This window comes from Leptodactylus fuscus, chromosome 1, assembly GCF_031893055.1.
Source record: "Leptodactylus fuscus isolate aLepFus1 chromosome 1, aLepFus1.hap2, whole genome shotgun sequence".
Classification (NCBI taxonomy): domain Eukaryota; kingdom Metazoa; phylum Chordata; class Amphibia; order Anura; family Leptodactylidae; genus Leptodactylus; species Leptodactylus fuscus.
Genome location: NC_134265.1, coordinates 368,386,863 through 368,410,774, shown reverse-complemented (window position 1 = coordinate 368,410,774; position 23,912 = coordinate 368,386,863). Strand labels below are relative to the sequence as shown.

At 45.5% G+C, this 23,912-nt stretch overlaps 1 protein-coding gene across 1 annotated transcript in view; it reads left to right on the top strand.

Annotated features, from left to right (window-relative positions):
* Nucleotides 1-23,912, top strand: part of FBXO41 (F-box protein 41) — a 103,528-nt gene that overhangs the window by 33,645 nt on the left and 45,971 nt on the right. The window contains exon 2 of the mRNA XM_075261872.1: nt 20,596-21,563. Within this exon, the coding sequence (XP_075117973.1) occupies nt 20,830-21,563 (734 nt within the window). The 5' untranslated portion in view covers nt 20,596-20,829. The remainder of the gene's footprint in view (nt 1-20,595; nt 21,564-23,912) is intronic.

The following is a 23,912-nucleotide window of genomic DNA, read 5'->3' as shown; positions in this document are numbered from 1 at the left end:
ACTAGGTATATACTGTACAGTGATGGAACCCTGGTGACGGTGTATGTACTCGCTATATACTGTACAGTGGTGGTACTCTGGTGACGGTGTATGTACTAGGTATATACTGTACAGTGATGGTACCCTGGTGACGGTGTATGTACTCGCTATATACTGTACAGTGGTGGTACTCTGGTGACGGTGTATGTACTAGGTATATACTGTACAGTGATGGAACCCTGGTGACGGTGTATGTACTAGATATATACTGTACAGTGATGGTACCCTGGTGACGGTGTATGTACTAGGTATATATTGTACAGTGGTGGTACTCTGGTGACGGTGTATGTACTAGGTATATACTGTACAGTGATGGTATCCTGGTGACGGTGTATGTACTAGGTATATACTGTACAGTGATGGAACCCTGGTGACGGTGTATGTACTAGATATATACTGTACAGTGATGGTACCCTGGTGACGGTGTATGTACTAGGTATATACTGTACAGTGGTGGTACTCTGGTGACGGTGTATGTACTAGGTATATACTGTACAGTGATGGTATCCTGGTGACGGTGTATGTACTAGGTATATACTGTACAGTGGTGGTACTCTGGTGACGGTGTATGTACGAGGTATATACTGTACAGTGAAGGAACCCTGGTGATGGTGTATGTACTAGATATATACTGTACAGTGATGGTATCCTGGTGACGGTGTATGTACTAGATATATACTGTACAGTGATGGTACCCTGGTGACGGTGTATGTACTAGGTATATACTGTACAGTGATGGTACTCTGGTGACGGTGTATGTACTAGATATATACTGTACAGTGATGGTACCCTGGTGACGGTGTATGTACTAGATATATACTGTACAGTGATGGTATCCTGGTGACGGTGTATGTACTAGGTATATAGTGTACAGTGATGGTACCCTGGTGACGGTGTATGTACTAGGTATATACTGTACAGTGATGGTACCCTGGTGACGGTGTATATACTAGGTATATACTGTACAGTGATGGTACCCTGGTGACGGTGTATGTACTAGATATATACTGTACAGTGATGGTACCCTGGTGACGGTGTATGTACTAGGTATATACTGTACATTGATGGTACCCTGGTGACGGTGTATATACTAGCCATATACTGTACAGTGATGGTACCCTGGTGACGGTGTATGTACTAGGTATATACTGTACATTGATGGTACCCTGGTGACGGTGTATATACTAGCCATATACTGTACAGTGATGGTACTCTGGTGACGGTGTATGTACTAGGTATATACTGTACAGTGATGGCACCCTGGTGACGGTGTATGTACTAGGTATATACTGTACAGTGATGGTACCCTGGTGACGGTATATGTACTAGGTATATACTGTACAGTGATGGTACCCTGGTGACGGTGTATGTACTAGGTATATACTGTACAGTGATGGTACCCTGGTGACGGTGTATGTACTAGGTATATACTGTACAGTGATGGTACTCTGGTGACGGTGTATGTAATAGGTATATACTGTACAGTGATGGTACCCTGGTGACGGTGTATATACTAGGTATATACTGTACAGTGATGGTACCCTGGTGACGGTGTATGTACTAGGTATATACTGTACAGTGATGGCACCCTGGTGACGGTGTATATACTAGCCATATACTGTACAGTGATGGTACCCTGGTGACGGTGTATATACTAGGTATATACTGTACAGTGATGGTACCCTGGTGACGGTGTATGTAATACGTATATACTGTACAGTTATGGTATCCTGGTGACGGTGTATGTACTAGATATATACTGTACAGTGATGGTACCCTGGTGACGGTGTATGTAATACGTATATACTGTACAGTTATGGTATCCTGGTGACGGTGTATGTACTAGGTATATACTGTACAGTGATGGTACCCTGGTGACGGTGTATGTAATAGGTATATACTGTACAGTGATGGTACCCTGGTGACGGTGTATGTACTAGCCATATACTGTACAGTGATGGTACCCTGGTGACGGTGTATGTACTAGATATATACTGTACAGCGATGGTACCCTGGTGACGGTGTATGTACTAGGTATATACTGTACAGTGATGGTACTCTGGTGACGGTGTATATACTAGGTATATACTGTACAGTGATGGTATCCTGGTGACGGTGTATGTACTAGGTATATACTGTACAGTGATGGTACCCTGGTGACGGTGTATGTAATACGTATATACTGTACAGTGATGGTACTCTGGTGACGGTGTATGTACTAGGTATATACTGTACAGTGATGGTACCCTGGTGACGGTGTATGTACTCGCTATATACTGTACAGTGGTGGTACTCTGGTGACGGTGTATGTACTAGGTATATACTGTACAGTGATGGAACCCTGGTGACGGTGTATGTACTAGATATATACTGTACAGTGATGGTACCCTGGTGACGGTGTATGTACTAGGTATATACTGTACAGTGGTGGTACTCTGGTGACGGTGTATGTACTAGGTATATACTGTACAGTGATGGTATCCTGGTGACGGTGTATGTACTAGATATATACTGTACAGTGATGGTACCCTGGTGACGGTGTATGTACTAGGTATATACTGTACAGTGATGGTACCCTGGTGACGGTGTATGTACTAGGTATATACTGTACAGTGGTGGTACTCTGGTGACGGTGTATGTACTAGGTATATACTGTACAGTGATGGTATCCTGGTGACGGTGTATGTACTAGGTATATACTGTACAGTGGTGGTACTCTGGTGACGGTGTATGTACGAGGTATATACTGTACAGTGAAGGAACCCTGGTGATGGTGTATGTACTAGATATATACTGTACAGTGATGGTATCCTGGTGACGGTGTATGTACTAGATATATACTGTACAGTGATGGTACCCTGGTGACGGTGTATGTACTAGGTATATACTGTACAGTGATGGTACTCTGGTGACGGTGTATGTACTAGATATATACTGTACAGTGATGGTACCCTGGTGACGGTGTATGTACTAGATATATACTGTACAGTGATGGTATCCTGGTGACGGTGTATGTACTAGGTATATAGTGTACAGTGATGGTACCCTGGTGACGGTGTATGTACTAGGTATATACTGTACAGTGATGGTACCCTGGTGACGGTGTATATACTAGGTATATACTGTACAGTAATGGTACCCTGGTGACGGTGTATGTACTAGATATATACTGTACAGTGATGGTACCCTGGTGACGGTGTATGTACTAGATATATACTGTACATTGATGGTACCCTGGTGACGGTGTATATACTAGCCATATACTGTACAGTGATGGTACCCTGGTGACGGTGTATGTACTAGGTATATACTGTACATTGATGGTACCCTGGTGACGGTGTATATACTAGCCATATACTGTACAGTGATGGTACTCTGGTGACGGTGTATGTACTAGGTATATACTGTACAGTGATGGCACCCTGGTGACGGTGTATGTACTAGGTATATACTGTACAGTGATGGTACCCTGGTGACGGTGTATATACTAGCCATATACTGTACAGTGATGGTACCCTGGTGACGGTATATGTACTAGGTATATACTGTACAGTGATGGTACCCTGGTGACGGTGTATGTACTAGGTATATACTGTACAGTGATGGTACCCTGGTGACGGTGTATGTACTAGGTATATACTGTACAGTGATGGTACCCTGGTGACGGTGTATGTACTAGATATATACTGTACAGTGATGGTACTCTGGTGACGGTGTATGTAATAGGTATATACTGTACAGTGATGGTACCCTGGTGACGGTGTATATACTAGGTATATACTGTACAGTGATGGTACCCTGGTGACGGTGTATGTAATACGTATATACTGTACAGTGATGGTACCCTGGTGACGGTGTATGTAATACGTATATACTGTACAGTGATGGTATCCTGGTGACGGTGTATGTACTAGATATATACTGTACAGTGATGGTACCCTGGTGACGGTGTATGTAATAGGTATATACTGTACAGTGATGGTACCCTGGTGACGGTGTATGTAATAGGTATATACTGTACAGTGATGGTACCCTGGTGACGGTGTATGTACTAGCCATATACTGTACAGCGATGGTACCCTGGTGACGGTGTATGTACTAGGTATATACTGTACAGTGATGGTACTCTGGTGACGGTGTATATACTAGGTATATACTGTACAGTGATGGTATCCTGGTGACGGTGTATGTACTAGGTATATACTGTACAGTGATGGTACCCTGGTGACGGTGTATGTACTAGGTATATACTGTACAGTGATGGTACCCTGGTGACGGTGTATGTACTAGGTATATACTGTACAGTGATGGAACCCTGGTGACGGTGTATGTACTAGGTATATACTGTACAGTGATGGTACCCTGGTGACGGTGTATGTACTAGGTATATACTGTACATTGATGGTACCCTGGTGACGGTGTATATACTAGCCATATACTGTACAGTGATGGTACTCTGGTGACGGTGTATGTACTAGGTATATACTGTACAGTGATGGCACCCTGGTGACGGTGTATGTACTAGGTATATACTGTACAGTGATGGCACCCTGGTGACGGTGTATGTACTAGGTATATACTGTACAGTGATGGTACCCTGGTGACGGTGTATGTACTAGGTATATACTGTACAGTGATGGTACCCTGGTGACGGTGTATGTACTAGATATATACTGTACAGTGATGGTACTCTGGTGACGGTGTATGTACTAGGTATATACTGTACAGTGATGGTACCCTGGTGACGGTGTATGTACTAGCCTTATACTGTACAGTGATGGTACCCTGGTGACGGTGTATGTACTAGGTATATACTGTACAGTGATGGTACCCTGGTGACGGTGTATGTACTAGATATATACTGTACAGTGATGGTACTCTGGTGACGGTGTATGTACTAGGTATATACTGTACAGTGATGGTACCCTGGTGACGGTGTATGTACTAGGTATATACCGTACAGTGATGGTACCCTGGTGACGGTGTATGTACTAGGTATATACCGTACAGTGATGGTACCCTGGTGACGGTGTATGTACTAGGTATATACCGTACAGTGATGGTACCCTGGTGACCGTGTATGTACTAGGTATATACTGTACAGTGATGGTACCCTGGTGACGGTGTATGTACTATGTATATACTGTACAGTGATGATACTCTGGTGACGGTGTATATACTAGCCATATACTGTACAGTGATGGTACCCTGGTGACGGTGTATATACTAGCCATATACTGTACAGTGATGGTATCCTGGTGACTGTGTATGTACTAGGTATATATTGTACAGTGATGGTACCCTGGTGACGGTGTATATACTAGGTATATACTGTACAGTGATGGTACCCTGGTGACGGTGTATGTACTAGGTATATATTGTACAGTGATGGTACCCTGGTGACGGTGTATATACTAGGTATATACTGTACAGTGATGGTACCCTGGTGACAGTGTATGTACTAGGTATATACTGTACAGTGATGGTACCCTGGTGACGGTGTATGTACTATGTATATACTGTACAGTGATGGTACCCTGGTGACGGTGTATGTACTAGGTATATACTGTACAGTGATGGTACCCTGGTGACGGTGTATATACTAGCCATATACTGTACAGTGATGGTACCCTGGTGACGGTGTATATACTAGGTATATACTGTACAGTGATGGTACCCTGGTGACGGTGTATGTACTAGGTATATACTGTACAGTGATGGTACCCTGGTGACGGTGTATATACTAGCCATATACTGTACATTGATGGTACCCTGGTGACGGTGTATGTACTAGGTATATACTGTACAGTGATGGTACCCTGGTGACGGTGTATATACTAGGTATATACTGTACAGTGATGGTACCCTGGTGACGGTGTATGTACTAGATATATACTGTACAGTGATGGTATCCTGGTGACGGTGTATGTACTAGGTATATACTGTACAGTGATGGTACTCTGGTGACGGTGTATGTACTAGGTATATACTGTACAGTGATGGTATCCTGGTGACGGTGTATGTACTAGGTATATACTGTACAGTGATGGTACCCTGGTGACGGTGTATGTACTATGTATATACTGTACAGTGATGGTACCCTGGTGACGGTGTATGTACTAGATATATACTGTACAGTGATGGTATCCTGGTGACGGTGTATATACTAGGTATATACTGTACAGTGATGGTACCGTGGTGACGGTGTATGTACTAGGTATATACTGTACAGTGATGGTATCCTGGTGACGGTGTATATACTAGGTATATACTGTACAGTGATGGTACCGTGGTGACGGTGTATGTACTAGATATATACTGTACAGTGATGGTATCCTGGTGACGGTGTATGTACTAGGTATATACTGTACAGTGATGGTACCCTGGTGACGGTGTATGTACTATGTATATACTGTACAGTGATGGTACCCTGGTGACGGTGTATGTACTAGATATATACTGTACAGTGATGGTATCCTGGTGACGGTGTATATACTAGGTATATACTGTACAGTGATGGTACCGTGGTGACGGTGTATGTACTAGGTATATACTGTACAGTGATGGTATTCTGGTGACGGTGTATGTACTAGGTATATACTGTACAGTGATGGTACCCTGGTGACGGTGTATGTACTAGGTATATACTGTACAGTGGTGGTACTCTGGTGACGGTGTATATACTAGGTATATACTGTACAGTGGTGGTACTCTGGTGACGGTGTATATACTAGCCATATACTGTACAGTGATGGTACCCTGGTGACGGCGTATGTACTAGTTATATACTGTACAGTGATGGTACCCTGGTGACGGTGTATGTACTAGGTATATAGTGTACAGTGATGGTATTCTGGTGACGGTGTATGTACTAGGTATATACTGTACAGTGATGGTACCCTGGTCACGGTGTATGTACTAGTTATATACTGTACAGTGATGGTACCGTGGTGACGGTGTATGTACTAGGTATATACTGTACAGTGATGGTATTCTGGTGACGGTGTATGTACTAGGTATATACTGTACAGTGATGGTATCCTGGTGACGGAGTATATACTAGATATATACTGTACAGTGATGGTACTCTGGTGATGGTGTATGTACTAGATATATACTGTACAGCGATGGTACCCTGGTGACGGTGTATATACTATCCATATACTGTACAGCGATGGTACCCTTGTGACGGTGTATGTACTAGGTATATACTGTACAGTGATGGTATCCTGGTGACGGTGTATATACTAGCCATATACTGTACATTGATGGTACCCTGGTGACGGTGTATATACTAGCCATATACTGTACAGTGATGGTACCCTGGTGACGGTGTATGTACTAGGTATATACTGTACAGTGATGGTACCCTGGTGACGGTGTATATACTAGCCATATACTGTACAGTGATGGTACCCTGGTGACGGTGTATGTACTAGTTATATACTGTACAGTGATGGTACCCTGGTGACGGTGTATGTACTAGGTATATAATGTACAGTGGTGGTACTCTGGTGACGGTGTATGTACTAGGTATATACTGTACAGTGATGGTACCCTGGTGACGGTGTATATACTAGCCATATACTGTACAGTGATGGTACCCTGGTGACGGTGTATGTACTAGTTATATACTGTACAGTGATGGTACCCTGGTGACGGTGTATGTACTAGGTATATAGTGTACAGTGGTGGTACTCTGGTGACGGTGTATGTACTAGGTATATACTGTACAGTGATGGCACCCTGGTGACGGTGTATGTACTAGATATATACTGTACAGTGATGGTACCCTGGTGACGGTGTATGTACTAGGTATATAGTGTACAGTGGTGGTACTCTGGTGACGGTGTATGTACTAGGTATATACTGTACAGTGATGGTACCCTGGTGACGGTGTATATACTAGCCATATCCCGTACAGTGATGGTACCCTGGTGACTGTGTATGTACTAGGTATATACTGTACAGTGATGGTACCCTGGTGACGGTGTATATACTAGGTATATACTGTACAGTGATGGTACCCTGGTGACGGTGTATGTACTAGGTATATACTGTACAGTGATGGTACCCTGGTGACGGTGTATGTACTAGGTATATACTGTACAGTGATGGTACCCTGGTGACGGTGTATATACTAGCCATATACTGTACAGTGATGGTACCCTGGTGACGGTGTATATACTAGGTATATACTGTACAGTGATAGTACCCTGGTGATGGTGTATATACTAGCCATATACTGTACATTGATGGTACCCTGGTGACGGTGTATATACTAGGTATATACTGTACAGTGATGGTACCCTGGTGACGGTGTATGTACTAGGTATATACTGTACAGTGATGGTACTCTGGTGACGGTGTATGTACTAGGTATATACTGTACAGTGATGGTACTCTGGTGACGGTGTATATACTAGGTATATACTGTACAGTGATGGTATCCTGGTGACGGTGTATGTACTAGGTATATACTGTACAGTGATGGTACCCTGGTGACGGTGTATGTACTAGGTATATACTGTACAGTGATGGTACCCTGGTGACGGTGTATGTACTAGGTATATACTGTACAGTGATGGAACCCTGGTGACGGTGTATGTACTAGGTATATACTGTACAGTGATGGTACCCTGGTGACGGTGTATGTACTAGGTATATACTGTACATTGATGGTACCCTGGTGACGGTGTATATACTAGCCATATACTGTACAGTGATGGTACTCTGGTGACGGTGTATGTACTAGGTATATACTGTACAGTGATGGCACCCTGGTGACGGTGTATGTACTAGGTATATACTGTACAGTGATGGCACCCTGGTGACGGTGTATGTACTAGGTATATACTGTACAGTGATGGTACCCTGGTGACGGTGTATGTACTAGGTATATACTGTACAGTGATGGTACCCTGGTGACGGTGTATGTACTAGATATATACTGTACAGTGATGGTACTCTGGTGACGGTGTATGTACTAGGTATATACTGTACAGTGATGGTACCCTGGTGACGGTGTATGTACTAGGTATATACTGTACAGTGATGGTACCCTGGTGACGGTGTATGTACTAGCCTTATACTGTACAGTGATGGTACCCTGGTGACGGTGTATGTACTAGGTATATACTGTACAGTGATGGTACCCTGGTGACGGTGTATGTACTAGATATATACTGTACAGTGATGGTACTCTGGTGACGGTGTATGTACTAGGTATATACTGTACAGTGATGGTACCCTGGTGACGGTGTATGTACTAGGTATATACCGTACAGTGATGGTACCCTGGTGACGGTGTATGTACTAGGTATATACCGTACAGTGATGGTACCCTGGTGACGGTGTATGTACTAGGTATATACCGTACAGTGATGGTACCCTGGTGACCGTGTATGTACTAGGTATATACTGTACAGTGATGGTACCCTGGTGACGGTGTATGTACTATGTATATACTGTACAGTGATGATACTCTGGTGACGGTGTATATACTAGCCATATACTGTACAGTGATGGTACCCTGGTGACGGTGTATATACTAGCCATATACTGTACAGTGATGGTATCCTGGTGACTGTGTATGTACTAGGTATATATTGTACAGTGATGGTACCCTGGTGACGGTGTATATACTAGGTATATACTGTACAGTGATGGTACCCTGGTGACGGTGTATGTACTAGGTGTATACTGTACAGTGATGGTACCCTGGTGACGGTGTATGTAGTAGGTATATACTGTACAGTGATGGTACCCTGGTGACGGTGTATGTACTAGGTATATACTGTACAGTGATGGTACCCTGGTGACGGTGTATATACTAGGTATATACTGTACAGTGATGGTACCCTGGTGACAGTGTATGTACTAGGTATATACTGTACAGTGATGGTACCCTGGTGACGGTGTATGTACTATGTATATACTGTACAGTGATGGTACCCTGGTGACGGTGTATGTACTAGGTATATACTGTACAGTGATGGTACCCTGGTGACGGTGTATATACTAGCCATATACTGTACAGTGATGGTACCCTGGTGACGGTGTATATACTAGGTATATACTGTACAGTGATGGTACCCTGGTGACGGTGTATGTACTAGGTATATACTGTACAGTGATGGTACCCTGGTGACGGTGTATATACTAGCCATATACTGTACATTGATGGTACCCTGGTGACGGTGTATGTACTAGGTATATACTGTACAGTGATGGTACCCTGGTGACGGTGTATATACTAGGTATATACTGTACAGTGATGGTACCCTGGTGACGGTGTATGTACTAGATATATACTGTACAGTGATGGTATCCTGGTGACGGTGTATGTACTAGGTATATACTGTACAGTGATGGTACTCTGGTGACGGTGTATGTACTAGGTATATACTGTACAGTGATGATACTCTGGTGATGGTGTATATACTAGCCATATACTGTACAGTGATGGTACCCTGGTGACGGTGTATGTACTAGATATATACTGTACAGTGATGGTATCCTGGTGACGGTGTATATACTAGGTATATACTGTACAGTGATGGTACCGTGGTGACGGTGTATGTACTAGGTATATACTGTACAGTGATGGTATTCTGGTGACGGTGTATGTACTAGGTATATACTGTACAGTGATGGTACCCTGGTGACGGTGTATGTACTAGGTATATACTGTACAGTGGTGGTACTCTGGTGACGGTGTATATACTAGGTATATACTGTACAGTGGTGGTACTCTGGTGACGGTGTATATACTAGCCATATACTGTACAGTGATGGTACCCTGGTGACAGTGTATGTACTAGATATATACTGTACAGTGATGGTACCCTGGTGACGGTGTATGTACTAGGTATATACTGTACAGTGATGGTATCCTGGTGACGGAGTATATACTAGATATATACTGTACAGTGATGGTACTCTGGTGATGGTGTATGTACTAGATATATACTGTACAGCGATGGTACCCTGGTGACGGTGTATATACTATCCATATACTGTACAGCGATGGTACCCTTGTGACGGTGTATGTACTAGGTATATACTGTACAGTGATGGTATCCTGGTGACGGTGTATATACTAGCCATATACTGTACATTGATGGTACCCTGGTGACGGTGTATATACTAGCCATATACTGTACAGTGATGGTACCCTGGTGACGGTGTATGTACTAGGTATATACTGTACAGTGATGGTACCCTGGTGACGGTGTATATACTAGCCATATACTGTACAGTGATGGTACCCTGGTGACGGTGTATGTACTAGTTATATACTGTACAGTGATGGTACCCTGGTGACGGTGTATGTACTAGCCATATACTGTACAGTGATGGTACCCTGGTGACGGTGTATGTACTAGGTATATAGTGTACAGTGGTGGTACTCTGGTGACGGTGTATGTACTAGGTATATACTGTACAGTGATGGCACCCTGGTGACGGTGTATGTACTAGATATATACTGTACAGTGATGGTACCCTGGTGACGGTGTATGTACTAGGTATATAGTGTACAGTGGTGGTACTCTGGTGACGGTGTATGTACTAGGTATATACTGTACAGTGATGGTACCCTGGTGACGGTGTATATACTAGCCATATCCCGTACAGTGATGGTACCCTGGTGACTGTGTATGTACTAGGTATATACTGTACAGTGATGGTACCCTGGTGACGGTGTATATACTAGGTATATAGTGTACAGTGGTGGTACTCTGGTGACGGTGTATGTACTAGGTATATACTGTACAGTGATGGTACCCTGGTGACGGTGTATATACTAGCCATATCCCGTACAGTGATGGTACCCTGGTGACTGTGTATGTACTAGGTATATACTGTACAGTGATGGTACCCTGGTGACGGTGTATATACTAGGTATATACTGTACAGTGATGGTACCCTGGTGACGGTGTATGTACTAGGTATATACTGTACAGTGATGGTACCCTGGTGACGGTGTATGTACTAGGTATATACTGTACAGTGATGGTACCCTGGTGACGGTGTATATACTAGCCATATACTGTACAGTGATGGTACCCTGGTGACGGTGTATATACTAGGTATATACTGTACAGTGATGGTACCCTGGTGATGGTGTATATACTAGCCATATACTGTACATTGATGGTACCCTGGTGACGGTGTATATACTAGGTATATACTGTACAGTGATGGTACCCTGGTGACGGTGTATGTACTAGGTATATACTGTACAGTGATGGTACTCTGGTGACGGTGTATGTACTAGGTATATACTGTACAGTGATGGTACCCTGGTGACGGTGTATGTACTAGGTATATACTGTACAGTGATGGTATCCTGGTGACGGTGTATGTACTAGATATATACTGTACAGTGATGGTACCCTGGTGACGGTGTATGTACTAGGTATATACTGTACAGTGATGGTACCCTGGTGACGGTGTATGTACTAGGTATATACTGTACAGTGATGGTACCCTGGTGACGGTGTATGTACTAGGTATATACTGTACAGTGATGGTACCCTGGTGACGGTGTATATACTAGCCATATACTGTACAGTGATGGTACCCTGGTGACAGTGTATGTACTAGGTATATACTGTACAGTGATGGTACCCTGGTGACGGTGTATGTACTAGGTATATACTGTACAGTGATGGTACTCTGGTGACGGTGTATGTACTAGGTATATACTGTAAAGTGATGGTACTCTGGTGACGGTGTATGTACTAGGTATATACTGTACAGTGATGGTACTCTGGTGACGGTGTATGTACTAGGTATATACTGTACAGTGATGGTACCCTGGTGACGGTGTATGTACTAGCCATATACTGTACAGTGATGGTACCCTGGTGACGGTGTATGTACTAGCCATATACTGTACAGTGATGGTACCCTGGTGACGGTGTATGTACTAGGTATATACTGTACAGTGATGGTACCCTGGTGACGGTGTATGTACTAGGTATATACTGTACAGTGATGGTACTCTGGTGACGGTGTATGTACTAGATATATACTGTACAGTGATGGTACCCTGGTGACGGTGTATGTACTAGGTATATACTGTACAGTGATGGTACCCTGGTGACGGTGTATATACTAGGCATATACTGTACAGTGATGGTACTCTGGTGACGGTGTATATACTAGCCATATACTGTACAGTGATGGTATCTTGGTGACGGTGTATATACTAGCCATATACTGTACAGTGATGGTATCCTGGTGACGGTGTATATACTAGCCATATCCCGTACAGTGATGGTACCCTGGTGACGGTGTATGTACTAGATATATACTGTACAGTGATGGTACCCTGGTGACGGTGTATGTACTAGATATATACTGTACAGTGATGGCACCCTGGTGACGGTGTATATACTAGATATATACTGTACAGTGATGGCACCCTGGTGACGGTGTATGTACTAGATATCTACTGTACAGTGATGGTACCCTGGTGACGGTGTATATACTAGGTATATACTGTACAGTGATGGTACCCTGGTGACGGTGTATGTACTAGGTATATACTGTACAGTGATGGTACCCTGGTGACGGTGTATGTACTAGATATATACTGTACAGTGATGGTATCCTGGTGACGGTGTATGTACTAGGTATATACTGTACAGTGATGGTACCCTGGTGACGGTGTATGTACTAGGTATATACTGTACAGTGATGGTACCCTGGTGACGGTGTATGTACTAGGTATATACTGTACAGTGATGGTACCCTGGTGACGGTGTATGTACTAGGTATATACTGTACAGTGATGGTACCCTGGTGACGGTGTATGTACTAGGTATATACTGTACAGTGATGGCACCCTGGTGACGGTGTATGTACTAGGTATATACTGTACAGTGATGGTACTCTGGTGACGGTGTATGTACTATGTATATACTGTACAGTGATGGTACCCTGGTGACGGTGTATGTACTAGGTATATAGTGTACAGTGATGGTACCCTGGTGACGGTGTATATACTAGCCATATACTGTACAGTGATGGTACCCTGGTGACGGTGTATATACTAGCCATATACTGTACAGTGATGGTACCCTGGTGACGGTGTATATACTAGCCATATACTGTACAGTGATGGTACCCTGGTGACGGTGTATATACTAGCCATATACTGTACAGTGATGGTACCCTGGTGACGGTGTATATACTATCCATATACTGTACAGTGATGGTACCCTGGTGACGGTGTATATACTATCCATATACTGTACAGTGATGGTACTCTGGTGACGGTGTATGTACTAGGTATATACTGTACAGTGATGGTACCCTGGTGACGGTGTATGTACTAGATATATACTGTACAGTGATGGTACTCTGGTGACGGTGTATATACTAGGTATATACTGTACAGTGATGGTACCCTGGTGACGGTGTATGTACTAGCCATATACTGTACAGTGATGGTACCCTGGTGACGGTGTATGTACTAGGTATATACTGTACAGTGATGGTACCCTGGTGACGGTGTATATACTATCCATATACTGTACAGTGATGGTACCCTGGTGACGGTGTATATACTAGCCATATACTGTACAGTGATGGTACCCTGGTGACGGTGTATATACTAGCCATATACTGTACAGTGATGGTACCCTGGTGACGGTGTATATACTAGCCATATACTGTACAGTGATGGTACCCTGGTGACGGTGTATATACTATCCATATACTGTACAGTGATGGTACCCTGGTGACGGTGTATGTACTAGATATATACTGTACAGTGATGGTACCCTGGTGACGGTGTATGTACTAGGTATATACTGTACAGTGATGGTACCCTGGTGACGGTGTATGTACTAGGTATATACTGTACAGTGATGGTACCCTGGTGACGGTGTATGTACTAGGTATATACTGTACAGTGATGGTACCCTGGTGACGGTGTATATACTAGGTATATACTGTACAGTGATGGTACCCTGGTGACGGTGTATGTACTAGGTATATACTGTACAGTGATGGTACCCTGGTGACGGTGTATGTACTAGGTATATACTGTACAGTGATGGTACCCTGGTGACGGTGTATGTACTAGGTATATACTGTACAGTGATGGTACCCTGGTGACGGTGTATGTACTAGGTATATACTGTACATTGATGGTACCCTGGTGACGGTGTATGTACTAGGTATATACTGTACAGTGATGGTACCCTGGTGACGGTGTATGTACTAGATATATACTGTACAGTGATGGTACCCTGGTGACGGTGTATGTACTAGGTATATACTGTACAGTGATGGTACCCTGGTGACGGTGTATGTACTAGGTATATACTGTACAGTGATGGTACCCTGGTGACGGTGTATGTACTAGATATATACTGTACAGTGATGGTACCCTGGTGACGGTGTATGTACTAGGTATATACTGTACAGTGATGGCACCCTGGTGACGGTGTATGTACTAGGTATATACTGTACAGTGATGGCACCCTGGTGACGGTGTATGTACTAGGTATATACTGTACAGTGATGGCACCCTGGTGACGGTGTATGTACTAGGTATATACTGTACAGTGATGGTACCCTGGTGACGGTGTATATACTATCCATATACTGTACAGTGATGGTACCCTGGTGACGGTGTATATACTAGCCATATACTGTACAGTGATGGTACCCTGGTGACGGTGTATATACTAGCCATATACTGTACAGTGATGGTACCCTGGTGACGGTGTATATACTATCCATATACTGTACAGTGATGGTACCCTGGTGACGGTGTATATACTATCCATATACTGTACAGTGATGGTACCCTGGTGACGGTGTATGTACTAGGTATATACTGTACAGTGATGGTACCCTGGTGACGGTGTATGTACTAGATATATACTGTACAGTGATGGTACTCTGGTGACGGTGTATATACTAGGTATATACTGTACAGTGATGGCACCCTGGTGACGGTGTATGTACTAGCCATATACTGTACAGTGATGGTACCCTGGTGACGGTGTATGTACTAGGTATATAGTGTACAGTGATGGTACCCTGGTGACGGTGTATGTACTAGGTATATACTGTACAGTGATGGTACCCTGGTGACGGTGTATGTACTAGATATATACCGTACAGTGATGGCACCGGCTGTTGTATAGTTGGTTGTCCTCTCTGGCCGGTGGCCTCTCGGTGACATTCGGTGACGTACATCTGTTGCTTCGTCTGGTGTAGACGTCTCCTCTCACGTTCCATCATGGCGGCTCCTGCGTCCTACGATCCGTCGCCATCTCCTGTTTATTTTTATTCTGATGAAAGAGACATTAGACCTGTAACGAGGAAACGGCTTGAGAATAGATATGAAGGAATCACTGAGGGCGTCACGAGGCGTCCCTCACCATGGGAACAGGTAATAAGAAGAAGAAAGTGTGTCAGCCCCGAGACATCCGCCTCTCCGAGGAGAAGACTCCTTATCAGCCCGCCACATGCCGCACACGCTAACAACACGCTGACGTCCCACAATCCAGAGCACACGGGAGTGATCTGTCATGTGTGAACGAGGCTTAACCACAGCAGCCAAACATCAGGGGTGCAGTTATTACCCCCCCTTAGCACCCTGCGGTATAACATGGGGTATATAGGACATCCATCTCCTATCCGTCCATCTGTCCGCCATGTTTCCTCTCCGCAGAACCTTCTAGATAACGTAGTTTGAGGAGTTGGCGGTGTAACGTCTCTCGGTATGGCGGGCGGCGCTCCTGCCATGGTAAGCGGGTATTTATATGGATAACACTTCACCTTGATGTCACTTGATAGTTCCTCCTGTAAATTGGGTATTTGCATGAACTATAAATAAGATGAAAGGCTGGCGCGCCCGGCGCTGAGAACATCCTGCAAATCCTCGCCGCCTGGCGCTGTTCACACTTACATCTGTCAGGTGATTCGCTCCTTGTCTTACTTTACAGAGACTTATGATTGTCTTCGGATTGCGGCGGCGGCTGCTTCAGGGGTCTTGGGTCGTAGGTGGAGGTTCCGGAGAATATGGGGCAATAAAGTGGGGGGCTGGTGCTTCTAGACCGCCGCGTCTGAGCTGTACCGACCTCCGCATCACCCAGCTTTCCAAGGAACTGAGCTGACGTCTCGACTTTGTTGCAAGTTTCTTTAGGTTTGTGTTTTCTAGGAAGCGTCTACGTGCCAGACAGGGTTTTGCCGTTTCAGCCGGAGCGCTGTCACGGGAGGGGGTGAGGGCTGGCAGTGACAGGCGCCCCCTGTGGTTACTGGAGGAAGGGGGGGGGGTAGAGTCTTTCTTTGCCTCCTCTCGCTCCTTCCTCTCCCCGGCTGTCACACAGCATCTCGTCTCCCTGAAGCCACCGCGTCACGCTGCGTCCACCACTCACTAAAGGTTATCCCTCTAAATCTTCCATAAACCGGTCCTGACACCCGTCATAGGACAGGGGCCCCGGGGGCCACCGCCTTCCCCGAGCTCTCGGAGCCGGAGATTTACAGCTAAATTCTGGGAGCCGAAGAAAGTGAAGCCCTAATATGTGGTGCGGGCCCCCGATGGAGCGTTCCCAGAATATCGGATGTATGTGATTATCGGACATGTAATATGCGTGTTCAGCCGCCCTCAGTGTAGGATGTGGTCACAGCGGTCACCAGGGGGCAGTATTTATAGTCTCTAGTTGCCCGCAGCAGATTCTCATTATTTGGACTGTATGGCTGGACACGACAGGGGGTAGAGTGCCCAATATACACGCTCGGGGCAGGTTTTATGCGCCCCCAGGCAAAACACGTCAGAGAAGAGAATCCGTCTCTGCAGGTTTCTATATATACTCGGAACAGAAACAGGAGGAGCCCAAAGAGCCAAAGATTCACCGTGAAGATCTTCACTTACAGGAATTGTGTAGTTCGGGGTAATGGTCGATAGAAACCAAAATCATTAACCAATTGGCATCTGTAATCCAACCTCAGCCAGTAGGAGGCGGTAGTACGAGGCTGCTAGCACAGGAGTACATGGGGCTGGGGTGTCAGTGCCGAGATTGGGTTGTCAGCAGACATCTGTCTGCTAGGAATCAGACTATACTGCCAGATAGCACGACCAAGTGTGCCGTCTGTGGGGGGGTCCCGTGCGCCGCTCCCGCCCTGCTCAGTGGAATTGGAATGGAATGAACCCCCAATAGAAAGAGATGTAACACAGAAGGCAGGATGGCACTCTGATGTCATCGCGGTGTGACGTCAGCGCCCTGGCACCCACTGGGCCTCCCCGTATGCTCTGATGTCTCTGCACATGCTCAGATGAACCATCACCAGTATCCGATTTACAGAACGAGAGAGAATTGTTTTAACCACTTGTTGTCCGTGTGACTTTATCTGCACCGTACGGGGTTGTTAGTCCGCCATCCTACACTCTCCCAATCCTTACATTGTCATACAGTGCTAAAATAATACAGCCCTACAGACGTACAGTAACCTTATAATACACTCTACACACAGCTACTTTATAGTGACCACATAATACGGGCAAACATACCGTCATATAAGGAGCACATAACTACAATAATCTAAGACTTCACCCCGAAAGACAGTAGTGCCGCGTAATGTGTCGTAACATATAATATAGTAAAGCATTACCTGAATAATGCTGCCATATAGTGAGCACATAACTAATCTATTACCTAACAATACACCCTGCAAACAGTACCAACATGTAATATACAGTGATCACATAATACGGGCAAACATTGCCTAAATAATACCGCCATATAGTGAGCACATAACTAATCTATCACCTACCAATACACTCTGCACACTGCCATATAGTGAGCACATAACTAATCTATCACCTACCAATACACTCCGTACACTGCCATATAGTGAGCACATAACTAATCTATCACCTAACAATACACTCTGCACACTGCCATATAGTGAGCACATAACTAATCTATCACCTAACAATACACCCTGCACACTGCCATATAGTGAGCACATAACTAATCTATCACCTAACAATACACTCTGTACACTGCCATATAGTGAGCACATAACTAATCTATCACCTAACAATACACTCTGTACACTGCCATATAGTGAGCACATAACTAATCTATCACCTAACAATACACCCTGCACACTGCCATATAGTGAGCACATAACTAATCTATCACCTAACAATACACTCTGTACACTGCCATATAGTGAGCACATAACTAATCTATCACCTACCAATACACTCCGTACACTGCCATATAGTGAGCACATAACTAATCTATCACCTAACAATACACTCTGTACACTGCCATATAGTGAGCACATAACTAATCTATCACCTAACAATACACCCTGCACACTGCCATATAGTGAGCACATAACTAATCTATCACCTAACAATACACTCTGTACACTGCCATATAGTGAGCACATAACTAATCTATCACCTACCAATACACTCTGCACACTGCCATATAGTGAGCACATAACTAATCTATCACCTACCAATACACTCCGTACACTGCCATATAGTGAGCACATAACTAATCTATCACCTAACAATACACTCTGTACACTGCCATATAGTGAGCACATAACTAATCTATCACCTAACAATACACCCTGCACACTGCCATATAGTGAGCACATAACTAATCTATCACCTAACAATACACTCTGTACACTGCCATATAGTGAGCACATAACTAATCTATCACCTACCAATACACTCTGCACACTGCCATATAGTGAGCACATAACTAATCTATCACCTAACAATACACTCTGCACACTGCCATATAGTGAGCACATAACTAATCTATCACCTAACAATACACTCTGCACACTGCCATATAGTGAGCACATAACTAATCTATCACCTACCAATACACTCTGTACACTGCCATATAGTGAGCACATAACTAATCTATCACCTAACAATACACTCTGTACACTGCCATATAGTGAGCACATAACTAATCTATCACCTACCAATACACTCTGTACACTGCCATATAGTGAGCACATAACTAATCTATCACCTAACAATACACTCTGTACACTGCCATATAGTGAGCACATAACTAATCTATCACCTAACAATACACTCTGTACACTGCCATATAGTGAGCACATAACTAATCTATCACCTAACAATACACCCTGCACACTGCCATATAGTGAGCACATAACTAATCTATCACCTAACAATACACTCTGTACACTGCCATATAGTGAGCACATAACTAATCTATCACCTACCAATACACTCTGCACACTGCCATATAGTGAGCACATAACTAATCTATCACCTAACAATACACTCTGCACACTGCCATATAGTGAGCACATAACTAATCTATCACCTAACAATACACTCTGCACACTGCCATATAGTGAGCACATAACTAATCTATCACCTACCAATACACTCTGCACACTGCCATATAGTGAGCACATAACTAATCTATCACCTAACAATACACTCTGCACACTGCCATATAGTGAGCACATAACTAATCCGCACTGACGCCTGTGACTTCTTTCTCTCTGCAGTGGTGGAGGTGGCAGATTGCAGCTCGTCTGAGTGATCCGCTGACGCGACAGATCTCGGCGCCTTCTTTTCCATCTCCTGTGGACGTCAGAGATGAGCCCATTCTTGTGCAGACTGTTGAAGTCTTGCTCTCCCCGCACTTGTTACCCATCCAGATTCCCCGGCACACCATGACCCTCTGCGGCATCCTGCTGGGATTCGGGCTGGAGGACCAGCAGCCCCGTCTGAGCTGAGGCATGGCCTCTCTGGATCTGCCCTATCGGTGTCCACGGTGCGGTGAGCACAAACGTTTCAGGAGCCTGTCCTCGCTGAGGGCCCACCTGGAATATAACCACACCTACGAGACCCTCTATGTCCTGTCCAAGACCAACAGCATCTGCGACGCCACGGTTTTCCCCCTGACCAGCGAGGCGGCCTTGCTGACCCCTGCCCATCGTAGGGAGGTCTTTGAAAGCACATCTTTCCAGGGCAAGGAGCAGAGGTTCACTTGGGACTTAGTCCAAGCAGAAGACTTCAGCCAAGCCTCCACGTGTTTCACCCAGGAGGTGGAGATTCCACTGGGGGAGATTTTCACCAAGACCACCATGGCGTCTCACTCCCCTCCTCCGGCCGCGGTGGCAGCAGCTGCCGCGGCCTCTGCGGCTGTGGACGCCGCCTATGAGGAAGGTCTGGCCAGATTGAAAGTCAGGGCGTTTGAGAAGCTGGAGGTGGACAAGCGCCTGGAGAAGCTGACCGAGGAGGTGGAGCAAAAAATCGCCACCCAGGTGGGAAGGCTGCAGGTGGAGCTGGAGAGGAAGAGTACGGAGCTGGAGAAGGCCAAGCAGGAGAGCGTCCGTCTGGGGAGGGAGAAGCAGGAGCTGGAGGACCGGGCATCAGAGCTGACCAGGCAGGTGGACGTCAGTGTGGAGATGCTGGCCTCCCTCAAGCAGGACCTGGTGCAGAAGGAGCAGGAGCTGACCAAGAAACAGCAGTAAGTGACCGGCCCAGACAGGACGCCCACCCCCAAACTGCAGGGGGACACAGTGGTGCACAGGGGGCAAAAAGGTCTCAGGACACTCCCCAACCTACAACTAGTCCATATGTGACAGACCACATAGCAGACCCCTCAGATATAGACCTCAGGTCAGACCCACTATGTATAGACCCCAGATCAGGCCCACTATATATAGACCCCAGATCAGACCTCCTATATATAGACCCCAGACCAGGCCCCCTACATATAGACCCCAGACCAGGCCCCCGTATATATAGACCCCAGGCCCCCTATATATAGACCCCAGATCAGGCCCCCTATATATAGACCCCAGATCAGGCCCCCTATATATAGACCCCAGACCAGACCTCCTATACATAGACCCCAGTCCAAGCCCCCTATATATAGACCCAAAACCAGGCCCCCTGTATATAGACCCCAGATCAGACCTCCTATACATAGACCCCAGACCAAGCCCCCTATATATAGACCCAAAACCAGGCCCCCTGTATATAGACCCCAGATCAGACCTACTATATATAGACCCCAGACCAGGCCCCCGTATATATAGACCCCAGGCCCCCTATATATAGACCCCAGATCAGGCCCCCTATATATAGACCCCAGACCAGGCCCCCTATATATAGACCCCAGATCAGGCCCCCTATATATAGACCCCAGACCAGGCCCCCTATATATAGACCCCAGACCAGGCCCCCTATATATAGACCCCAGATCAGACCTCCTACATATAGACCCCCAGATCAGGCCCTCTATATATAGACCCTAGATCAGGCCCTCTATATGCAGACCCCCAGACCAGGCCCCCTACATATATAGACCCCAGACCATGCCCCCTATATATAGACCCCAGACCAGGCCCCCTATATATAGACCCCAGACCAGGCCCCCGTATATATAGACCCCAGACCAGGCCCCCTATATATAGACCCCAGACCAGGCCCCCGTATATATAGACCCCAGACCAGGCCCCCGTATATATAGACCCCAGATCAGGCCCCCTATATATAGACCCCAGACCAGGCCCCCTATATATAGACCCCAGATCAGGCCCCCTATATATAGACCCCAGACCAGGCCCCCTATATATAGACCCCAGACCAGACCTCCTACATATAGACCCCCAGATCAGGCCCTCTATATATAGACCCTAGATCAGGCCCTCTATATGCAGACTCCCAGACCAGGCCCCCTACATATATAGACCCCAGACCATGCCCCCTATATATAGACCCCAGACCAGGCCCCCTATATATAGACCCCAGACCAGGCCTCCTATATATAGACCCCAGACCAGGCCCCCTATATATGGACCCCAGACCAGACCCCCTATATATGGACCCCAGATCAGACCTCCTACATATAGACCCCCAGATCAGGCCCTCTATATATAGACCCTAGATCAGGCCCTCTATATGCAGACCCCCAGACCAGGCCCCCTACATATATAGACCCCAGACCATGCCCCCTATATATAGACCCCAGACCAGGCCCCCTATATATAGACCCCAGACCAGGCCCCCTATATATAGACCCCAGACCAGACCTCCTACATATAGACCCCCAGATCAGGCCCCCTATATATGGACCCCAGACCAGACCCCCTATATATAGACCCCAGACCAGGCCCCCTACATATATAGACCCCAGACCAGGCCCCCTACGTAAAGACTCCAGATCAAGCCCCTTATGTGTGTGTATATACACTTAGACTCCTGTGAGTAGACAGTAGACCCCATGTACAGATACTAGACCCTTGTATGCAGACTCCAGACCCTGTATACAGACAGTAGACTCCCATATACAAACACCAGACTTGTATACAGACTCCCTTGTAACCAGACCCCGGACTGTTCTCCCGACTACAGACCGTACTCCTCTGTTTCCAGACACTAGGCTTGTTCCTGCACGACCCCCACACCTGGGCACCATCTTGATGCCGGGGTGGCCTCAGGAGTGGAGAGAAGTTTGGGGAGACTGCTGAGAGATGTGACCTATCCCTGGCAGTCTCTCCATATAAGATAAGATAAGATATTCCTTTAATAGTCCCACAATGGGGACATTTCAGTGATACAGTTTCATAGATGTACAGTAGTATATAACAAGAGAGAAACACATACAGCTCATGGCAGATAGAGAAATCCTAGGAATCAGAGCAACTAAAAAGGAATGAAACAGACACACTGCAGGATCATTTAGTTCTCTGTGCGGAGTGATGTTAATAATAATAATAATAATAATAATACAGCCGACTTGGTTGTAGGACACGAGGAGGGGGGTCACAGCATGTAGATATAACAAGCAGAAATTTTGCAGAGGTGGGGG